The sequence below is a fragment of the Scyliorhinus canicula genome, chromosome 16 (genome assembly GCF_902713615.1).
Source record: "Scyliorhinus canicula chromosome 16, sScyCan1.1, whole genome shotgun sequence".
NCBI lineage: Eukaryota > Metazoa > Chordata > Chondrichthyes > Carcharhiniformes > Scyliorhinidae > Scyliorhinus > Scyliorhinus canicula.
The window spans coordinates 86,320,808-86,331,315 of NC_052161.1; the positions used below are offsets into that span (position 1 = coordinate 86,320,808).

General features: G+C 52.2%; 1 protein-coding gene across 1 annotated transcript in view; it reads right to left on the reverse strand.

Annotated features, from left to right (window-relative positions):
* The window catches only part of lpcat3 (lysophosphatidylcholine acyltransferase 3), a 45,399-nt gene extending 35,463 nt beyond the window's left edge, over positions 1-9,936 (reverse strand). The window contains exon 1 of the mRNA XM_038774042.1: positions 9,645-9,936. Coding sequence (XP_038629970.1) covers positions 9,645-9,813 — 169 coding nt within the window. The 5' untranslated portion in view covers positions 9,814-9,936. The remainder of the gene's footprint in view (positions 1-9,644) is intronic.
* Between the last annotated feature and the right edge of the window lie 572 nt (positions 9,937-10,508).

The window sequence follows — 10,508 nt, forward strand, 5'->3', positions numbered from 1 at the left end:
GAAAACGATGTAGACGAGGAGGGGTTGTTTACTGAGTCAGTGTGGGTGGAAGTCAGAAACAAGGAGCAATCACATTATTGGGAGTTTTCTATAGATCCCTCAGTAGCAGCATGAAATGGAGGAACAGATTGGATGGCAGATCTTGGAAAGGTGCAGAAGTAACAGAGTTGTTGTCATGGGTGGCTTCAACTTCCCCAATATTGACTGGAACCTCCTTAGTGCAAATGGTTTAGATGGGGCCGATTTTGACAGGTGTGTCCAGGAAGGATTTCTGACTCAGTATGTAGATAGGCCGACTGGGGGGAGGCCATATTGGATTTGGTGCTTGGCAACGAACCAGGCCAGGTGTCAGACGTCTTTGTGGGAGAGGATTTTGGTGACAGTGACCACAACTCCTTGACCTTTACCATAGTCATGTAGAGGGATAGGAACAGACAGTATGGGAAGGTATTTATTTGGGGAGGGGAAATTATACTGCTATTAGACAGGAGCGGAGTATAAATTGAGAACAGATGTTCTAGGGGAAATGCACAACAGTAATGTGGGCATTGTTTATGGAGCACTTGCTGCGAGTGCTGGATAGTTTTGTCCCACTGAGACAAGGAAGGGATGGTAAGGTGAAGGAGCCTTGGATGACAAGAGAAGTGGAGCTTCTAGTCAAGAAGAAGAAGGAAGCTTACATAAGTTTGAGGAAGCAAGGATCTGGCACAGCTCTCGAGGGTTACAAGGTAGCCAGGAGGAATTCTCCAATAATGGGGCTATGTCCCCACTCCAGCGTGCCTGCGATTCACGGCGATTCTGTGGGGACTGGAGAATTGCAGGAGCGTCGTCGCGCTGGTTATCGCCGTCATGCCCATTCTCTGCCCCCCTCCCCCCCCGGTGCCGATCGCGATTTCGGTGCAGAGAATTTCGCCCAGGATTTATGATTATTTAGAAAAACATAGTTTGATTAAAGATAGTCAGCATGGCTTTGTGAGAGGCAGGTCATGCCTCACAAACCTCATTGAATTCTTTGAGGATGTGACGAGACACGTTGATGAAGGTCGGGCAGTGGACGTGGTGTATATGGATTTCAGTAAGGCATTTGGTAAGGTTCCCCATGGTAGGCTCATTCAAAGTTAGGGGGCATGGGATACAGGGAAATTTGGCTTTCTGGATACAGAATTGGCTGGCCGAAAGAAGACAGCGATGGTAGTGGATGGAAAATATTCCGCCTGGAGGACGGTGACCAGTGGTGTCCCGTAAGGATCTGTTCTGGGACCTCTGCTCTTTGTGGTTTTTATAAATGACTTGGATGAGGAAGTGGAAGGGTGGGTTAGTAAGTTTGCCAATGACATGAAGGTTGGTGGAGTTGTAGATAGTGTTGAGGGTTGTTGCAGGTTACAACAGGACATTGACCGGATGCAGAGCTGGGATGAGAAGTGGCAGATGGAGTTCAACCCAGATAAATGTGAAGTGATTAATTTTGGAAGATCGAATTTGAATGCTGAATACACGGTAAAAGGCAGGAACAGAGGTATCTTGGGGTCCACATACATAGATCCCTTAAAGTTACCACCTAAGTTGATTGGGTTGTTAAGAAGGAGTAGGGTGTGTTGGCTTTCATTGACGGGGGATTGAGTTTAAGAGCGGTGAGGTTTTGCTGCAGCTTTATAAAACTCTAGTTAGACCACACTTGGAATATCGTATCCAGTTCTGATCGCCTCATTATAGGATGTGGATGCTTTGGAGAGGGTGCTGAAGAGACTTACCACGATGCTGCCTGGACTGGAGGGCATGTCTTATGAAGAAAGACTGAGGGAGCTAGGGCTTTTCTCACTGAAGCGAAGAAGGAAGAGAGGTGACTTGATAGAAGTGTACAAGGTGATGAGAGACATGGATAGAGTGGATAGCCAGAGACTTTTCTCCAGGGTGGAAATGGCTGTCATGAGGAGACATAATTTTAAGGTGATTGGAGGAAGGTATAGGGTAGATGTTCTTTACACAGAGAGTGGTGGGTGCGTGAAATGCACTGCCAGCGGAGGTGGTGGAGTCAGAGTCATTAGGGACATTTAAGCGACTCTTGGGCAGGCACACAGACAGCAATATATTAAAGGGGTGTAGGTTAGGTTGATCTTAGATTAGGATAAGTGGTCGGCACAACATCGTGGGCCGAAGGGCCTGTACTGTTCTATGTTCTAAAGTCCACATGGATTTAGGAAAGGGAAGTCATGCTTGACAAGTCTACTACAATTCTCTGAAGCTGTAACTAGTCAAATTGACCAGGGAGAACAGGTGGATGTGGTTATTTAGACTATCTGAAGGCTTTCGGCAAGGTGTCACATAGCAGATTAATATGTAAAGTTAAAGTGCATGGGTTTTACGGGTAGTAACTGGAGAGGGATAAAAAGCTGGTTAGACAGGAAGCAAAAATTGGAATAAATGGGTCTTTTTCTGATTGGCAGGCAGTGACTAGTGGGGTACTGCAGGGATCGGTGCTGGGACTCCAACTGTTCACATTATATATTAATGATTTGGAAGAGGGAACTAAATGTATCATCTCCAAATTTGCAGAAGATACCAAGTTGGGATGGAGGGCGAGTTGTGAGGAGGATGCAGAGATGCTTCAGCAGAATTTGGACAGGCTGAGTGAGTGGGCACATGCATGGCAAATGCAGTATAATGTGGATAAATGTGTGGTTATCCGCTTCGGTAGTAAAATAGGAAAGCAGATTATTATTTGAATGGGTGTAAATCGAGAGGTGGATACTCAGCGAGACCTTGATGTCCTTGTGCATCAGTCGTTGAAAGTAAATGTGCAGGTACAGCAGGCAGTAAAGAAGGCAAATGGTATGTTGACTTTCATAGCAAGAGGATTTGAGTGTAGGCATAGGGATGTTTTACTGCAATTGTATTGGGCATTGGTGAGGCCACACCTGGAGCATTGTGGGCAGTTTTGGTGTCCTTATCTGAGGAAGGATGTTCTTGCTACGGAGGGAGCGAAGCAAAGGTTTACCAGGCTGATTCCTGGGATGGTGGGACTGACATATAAGGAGAGACCAAGAGGTTAGGATTATATTCATTGGAGTTTAGAGAGTGAGAGGGGATCTCATAGAAACTTCCAAGAAGGATTAGACAGGGTAGGCTCAGAAAGAATGTTCCTGATGGTGGGGGAGTCAAGAACTTGGGGTCATAGTTTGAAGGTAAGGGGGTAAACCTTTTAAGACTGAGGCGAGGAGAAATTTCTTTACCCAAAGAGTGGCGAGGCTGTGGAATTCACTACCACAGAAAATAATTGAGGCCAAAACATTGTGCAATTTCAAGAAGGAATTAGAAATAGCTTTTGGGGCTAAAGAATCAAGGAATATGGGGGAAGGTGGGATCAGGGTATTGAACTTGATGATCAACCATGATCGTAATGAACGACGGAGCAGACTTGAAGGGCTGAATGGCCTCCTCCTGCTCATATTCTCTCTGTTTCTATGTAATGAGATTTGGACAGAAATGAAACTGGGGTGCGTCAGTTTGGGGGACTTGCTGTGTACATTTGACTGGAGTGTTCCTGCCTCACATTAGTGACTAATCCTTAGAAAAATCAAACAGCGCTACTACCCCGGGAGGTGAGAGACATCCAGAAGGCGACACAGAAATGCCAACTCACCCCCTGCTAGTTCAGGTATACAGAGCCCTGGGGGCATGAGCAGCAGCAGTTACTGGGTGCAGGGCGGAGCACCGCACCCTCACAGGGATTTATTGACCTTACAGGGAATGCAGTGTGGATATAACAGACCAATAGAGAAGCTCCAATATTGGCGTAGTGACAAGATTGCCCAAACATGGCTTTGGCTCGCTGCCAGTAAGATAGTCTGCAAGATATGGAGGGAGGAAGGCAGAGAGAGATAGAGGGAGCGAGACGAGTTTGGGGGGGGGCGGGGGGGGGGGGGGCGGGCAGAAAGAGAGAGGGAGCGAGACGGGGGAGGCGGGGAAAGAGAGGAAGCGAGACGGGGAAAGAGAGGGAGCGAGACGGGGAAAGAGAGGGAGCGAGACGGGGAAAGAGAGGGAGCGAGACGGGGAAAGAGAGGGAGCGAGACGGGGAAAGAGAGGGAGCGAGACTGGGAAAGAGAGGGAGCGAGACGGGGAAAGAGAGGGAGCGAGACGGGGAAAGAGAGGGAGCGAGACGGGGAAAGAGCACAGCAGGGAGAGGGAGCGAGGCTGGGAGAGCTTTGCTTCTCGCATGGGATGAAGGCTTATGGCACAAAGGAGGGCCATTTTGATGGGCCCTGCCTCCACTCGTTCTGGTCTCACTCGTGAGCAGAAATGTCTTCTCGATGTATCGAACCCATCATCATCCGAAAGACCTCACCCACCGCTCACCTACCCTGCCCAGCCTGATCGATGTTTCCCAATCATTAAAACCCTCCAAGTCACCGGGCAATGGGGGGCTGTTGCAAATTTTGTGACTGTTGCTCGGTGAATCACCTCTGACATTATAGGGTGATAGGGCCCACACGCCCTCCGAACGGGAAAATATGCGTTATCACAGGGAGTGTTATCACCGAGATACACAAACAGACCGAGATATACATCAGACTTTTGTTTGGGAGCCGCAGTGAGCAAACTGGACTTTCAATCTTTGAACAAGTCCAAGACATTAGCATTCGCTGAATCAGCGAGATATCTGTACACTGACTGGTGTCTCTCAGGGAGATAACTGTACACTGACTGGTATCTCTTAGTCCCTGTCTCTCAGGGAGATATCTGTACACTGACTGGTATCTCTCGGTCCCCTCTCTCTCGGGGAGATATCTGTACACTGACTGGTATCTCTCAGTCCCTGTCTCTCAGGGAGATATCTGTACACTGACTGGTATCTCTCAGTCCTCTCTCTCTCAGGGATGCCGGCGCTGGACTGGCCACAGTAAGGAGTCTGACAAAACCAGGTTAAAGTCCAATAGGTTAATTTGATAACACACGCTTTTGGAGTGCTGCTCCTTCATCAGGTGAAGTCTGCAGGGCTCCAAAAGCTTGTGATTTTAAATAAACCTGTTGGACTTTAACCTGGTGTTGTGAGGCTTCGCTCTCTCTCAGGGTGATATCTGTACACTGACTGGCGTCTCGCAGTCCTCTCTCTCTGAGGGAGAATCTGTATATAAGAGTTTTTTTTGGGGGGGGGGGGGGCAGCAGACACAGGGGTAACACCCACCATCTGCAAGTTCCACTCGGAGCCCCACACACACCGTCTCGACTGGGAAATATAATCGGCCGATCCTTCACTGCTGCCAGGTCAAAACCCTGGAAGTGCCTCCCTAGCAGCGCCGTGGGAGTACCTACACCACATTGGGCTGGAGCGGGTTCAAGATGGCCTCTCACAAGGGGGGAAATTAGGGATGGTGAGAAAAATGCTGGGGATAAGCTTGCCACATCCTGTGAACAAATAATTTTGCAGAAAGTGGGACTGAAAAGGGGAAAGACATTTAACGGGCTGATGCAAGGGGTGTGTCAACAGTTCAGGAAGGATGCGAGATGAAAGCAGGGTGAATCAGCGATGCAATCACACAGCATTAAAGACACAGGGAGTGTTATCACCGAGACACACAACATAAACAAGTTCTAGCAGCCAGCCTTTGGGGAGAACTGTTCTTTGGGGGATAGTCCTGTCCACAAAGCAGCAACCACGCAGCATAACAGCTCACACTGAGCTCGTCCTCTTCCGAACAGCAATGGTTTCCAAATGTTTCGCACGACTATTAGTGCCAAGGGGGTAGCACTGTGCTGCCCCAAGTGTGGCAGGGAGGGGGCGCCGGCCTGCCCTAGGGGTGGGCACACTCTCCAGGTTGGGTTGTGTTGCCTGGGGGGAGGGGGTGTGGGGGCAGGCTACCATGGGGTGTGCGTGTGTGGGGAGAAGCGGAAGAGCGCTGCGCTATCGGACGCTGAGAGCGTGAAGAGTGGCACAGCAGTTAGCACTGCTGCCTCATATTGTCAGGGACCAGGGTTCAATTCCAGATTTGGGCGTCTGCCTGTGTGGAGCTTGCACATTCTTCCCCTGTCTGTTTGGGTTTCCGTTTCTTCCTACTGTCCAAAGATGTGCAGGTTAGGTGGACTGGCATTCATCAATTACCCCTTAATGTCCAAAAAAGACGTGTACCTTAGATGATGAGGGTTGGTGCGGACTCGATTTTCCAAATGGCCGCCTTCTGCACTGTAGGGATTCTATGAGGGAGTGCCGCACTGTCCCAGGGTCAGCGCTGAGGGAGGGTTAGTACTGAGGGAGCGCCACACTGTTATCGTTATCCCTCAACACGTTCCAGGCAGTCTTTGGAGCATTGTTGATAGGATCTTAATGTGCGCACATGGTCTGAGATGCTGCATCAGGAAATGGGGGATAAGTGCTTGAGAAATGCAACAGTTGCTCTCTCGTGCTCCTGTCACGCCTGCAACCCCCCTTCATCTGATACCAACAGCTTATCGGCCTGCTCCTTCCTCCTCCACTACCACCACACTATCTGGCTTCCTATCGCTGTCTCCACAAACATATCATCTCAACTCACCGAGAGTGCACTCCCCGTGGGAGCGGGTTCCACATCCCTCTCCCCACTCCCCGTGGGAGCGGGTTCCACATCCCCTCTCCCCACTCCCCGTGGGAGCGGGTTCCACATCCCCTCTCCCCACTCCCCGTGGGAGCGGGTTCCACATCCCCTCTCCCCACTCCCCGTGGGAGCGGGTTCCACATCCCCTCTCCCCACTCCCCGTGGGAGCGGGTTCCACATCCCCTCTCCCCACTCCCCGTGGGAGCGGGTTCCACATCCCCTCTCCCCACTCCCCGTGGGAGCGGGTTCCACATCCCCTCTCCCCACTCCCCGTGGGAGCGGGTTCCACATCCCCTCTCCCCACTCCCCGTGGGAGCGGGTTCCACATCCCCTCTCCCCACTCCCCGTGGGAGCGGGTTCCACATCCCCTCTCCCCACTCCCCGTGGGAGCGGGTTCCACATCCCCTCTCCCCACTCCCCGTGGGAGCGGGTTCCACATCCCCTCTCCCCACTCCCCGTGGGAGCGGGTTCCACATCCCCTCTCCCCACTCCCCGTGGGAGCGGGTTCCACATCCCCTCTCCCCACTCCCCGTGGGAGCGGGTTCCACATCCCCTCTCCCCACTCCCCGTGGGAGCGGGTTCCACATCCCCTCTCCCCACTCCCCGTGGGAGCGGGTTCCACATCCCCTCTCCCCACTCCCCGTGGGAGCGGGTTCCACATCCCCTCTCCCCACTCCCCGTGGGAGCGGGTTCCACATCCCCTCTCCCCACTCCCCGTGGGAGCGGGTTCCACATCCCCTCTCCCCACTCCCCGTGGGAGCGGGTTCCACATCCCCTCTCCCCACTCCCCGTGGGAGCGGGTTCCACATCCCCTCTCCCCACTCCCCGTGGGAGCGGGTTCCACATCCCCACTCCCCGTGGGAGCGGGTTCCACATCCCCTCGCCACACCCTGTGAGAGCATGTTCCACATTCCCTCCCCGCTCCCCGTGGCTGCAGGTTCCACATCCCCTCAATAGAACATACAGTACAGAAGGAGGCCATTCGGCCCAAGTCTGCACCAACCCACTTAAGCCCACACCTCCACCCTATCCCGTAATCCCCTCGCCACTCCCTGTGGGAGCTGTTTCCATATCCCCTCGTCTCGCCACTCCCTGTGGGAGCGGGTTCCACATCCCCTCGCCACTCCCTGTGGGAGCAGGTTCCACATCCATCAGGGGGGCACGGTAGCACAGTTGCGTCACAGCTCCAGGGTCCCAGGTTTGATTCACGGCTTGGGTCACAGTGTGCAGAGTCTGCCCGTTCTCCCCGTGTCTGCGTGGGTTTCCTCCGGGTGCTCCGGTTTCCTCCCACAGTCCAAAGACGTGCAGGTTAGGTGGATTGGCCATGCTAAATTGCCCTTAGTGTCAAAAAGGATAGATGGGGTTACTGGGATAGGGTGGAGATGTGGGCTTAGGTAGGGTGCTCTTTCTGAGGACCGGTGCAGACTTCTGCACTGTAAATTCTATGATGCCCTCCCCCACATTTCCCCAACTCTCTGGATAAAGATGTTTCTCCTGAATTTCCCCCATTGGGTTTGTTACAGACTATCTCATGTTGATAGTTCCTCTGCCCACCTCAGTTCTGGTCACTCTCACGAGTGGGAACATCTTCTTTCCATCTACTAGAACATAGAACAGTACAGCACAAAACAGGCCTCAATGTTGTGCCGAGCCATGATCACCCTACTCAAACCCACATATCCACCCTATACCCGTAACCCAACAACCCCCCCTTAACCTTACTTTTATTAGGACACTACGGGCAATTTAGCATGGCCAATCCACCTAACCCGCACATCTTTGGACTGTGGGAGGAAACCGGAGCACCCGGAGGAAACCCACGCACACAGGGGGAGGACGTGCAGACTCCACACAGACAGTGACCCAGCCGGGAATCGAACCTGGGACCCTGGAGCTGTGAAGCATTTATGCTAACCACCATGCTACCCTGCTGCCCCTAGACCCTACTCTATTGAAACCGCTTTAATCAATAGAACATAAAGTACAGAAGGAGGCCATTCGGCCCAAGTCTGCACCAACCCACTTAAGCCCACACCTCCACCCTATCCCGTAACCCAATCGCCCCTCCTAATCTTTTTGGTCACTAAGAGCAATTTACCATGGCCAATCCACCTAACCTGCACATCTTTGGACTGTGGGAGGAAACCGAAGCACCCGGAGGAAACCAATGCAGACACTGGGAGAACGTGCAAACTCTGAACAGACAATGACCCAGCAAGGAATCAAACCTGGGACCCTGGAGCTGTGAAGCCAGTGCTATCCACTTATGCGATCATGCTGCAATCTCAAATATCTCCCCCCCCCCCTTTTTCCAGAGAACAGCCCCTCCACATCATTCAATATTTCCCAAGTTAAAAATAACACCCTCAGTCCACAACTATGCACAATGCTCCAAATGTGGTCTAACAGAGATATGGAGAACAGAACTGCACACGGTTCTCCAAATGTGCTCTAACCAAGGGATAGAGACTAAAACAGTGCACGGTGCTCAGAGTACAGTCTAATTGAGACATACAGAGACTGGAACTCACACAGTTCTCTGAATGTGCTCGAACTGAATGATCCGTTGAGCTGCTTGCAGAAAAATACTTTTCACTGTACCTCGGTACACATGACAATAAACAAATCCAATCCAACTAGCACAGTGGCAGACATGATCCACCATTATGGTGCCCTTGTGATACTTGACAGCATTTAATAATAATAACTTATTGTCACAAGTAGGCTTCAATGAAGTTACCGTGGAAAAACACCTAGTTGCAACATTCCAGCAACTGTTCGGGGAGGCTGGAACAGGAATTGAATCTGCACTGCTGGTCTTGTTCTGCATTACAAGCCAGCTGTCTTAGCCCACTGTGCTACCATATTGTCAGGCATTTGTCAGGTATTTCACTCCAGAAGGTGGGTTTGTTGATTGGAGGTGGACCCACCATCCGGGACTGGCGTTACCCTTTTAAGAGGGGGGAATTTTTAGGGGCATTGCCCTTTTAAGAGACAGCTCCAGCCCCGCCCGCCCTGGGATGGAGGGGCTTCGACGGCTCCCCGCCCTCCCGCTCCTTCTCCCCCCACCCCGCTCACCTAAAACGATGGAGATGAAGAGCTTGAGGGCGTCCTGCGAGGTGCCGAGGTGCGCGGCCGCCGCCTCCAGGCTCCAGTCGCCGGTGGAGGGGTGAAGGGCCCCCTGGAGCCCGGCTTCGGCAGCCGTCACCTGCTCCGCTGCCGCCATCAGCCCCAACGCCACCCCCATTGTGGAGCGAGAGGGAGCGGAGCCCTTAGCAACCAGCACCCCGCACCAAGCGCCGCGCCGATTGGCTCCCGGCGCTGGGGGCGGGACCGACTCCTCCCGTTCGCTCTGTGACGTGCTGCAGCGCGCAGACTCCGACCCCTCTCCTGGCACCGACTCCCTTTGTGAGATGTAAAAAGACGCTGAATCCGCCCACTCCCTTTGTGACGTGGCAAGGCGCTGTCTCCGCCCCCTTACTCCCTCCATCGCGGGAAAGGGGCAGGTCCACCTTCCCGCCGTCCTGAGGTTACTCCAGTTCAGTGTCTTAAAGGAGCTTTTCTCCTGAAACAATCACAGCCCGGCTTCCTTAAAGTGACCGTGTCACCTTAACCAATCACAGCCCGGCTCCCTTAAAGTGACCATGTCACCTTAACCAATCATAGCAGCGCCCCCTGAAAGCAACCTTGTCTCCTGAATCAATCGCAGTCCCGTTCTCTTAAAGCAATCTTGTCCCTTTATCCAATCGCAACCTGCTTCTTACAATAAGAAGTCTTACAACACCAGGTTAAAGTCCAACAGGTTTGTTTCAAACACGAGCTTTCGGAGCACGGCTCCTTCTTCAGGTGAATGGAAAGGCTTGTTCCAGAAATGTTTATATAGACACAGTCAGAGATGCCCCGGAATGCGAGCACCTGCAGGCAATCAAATCATCAAAGATG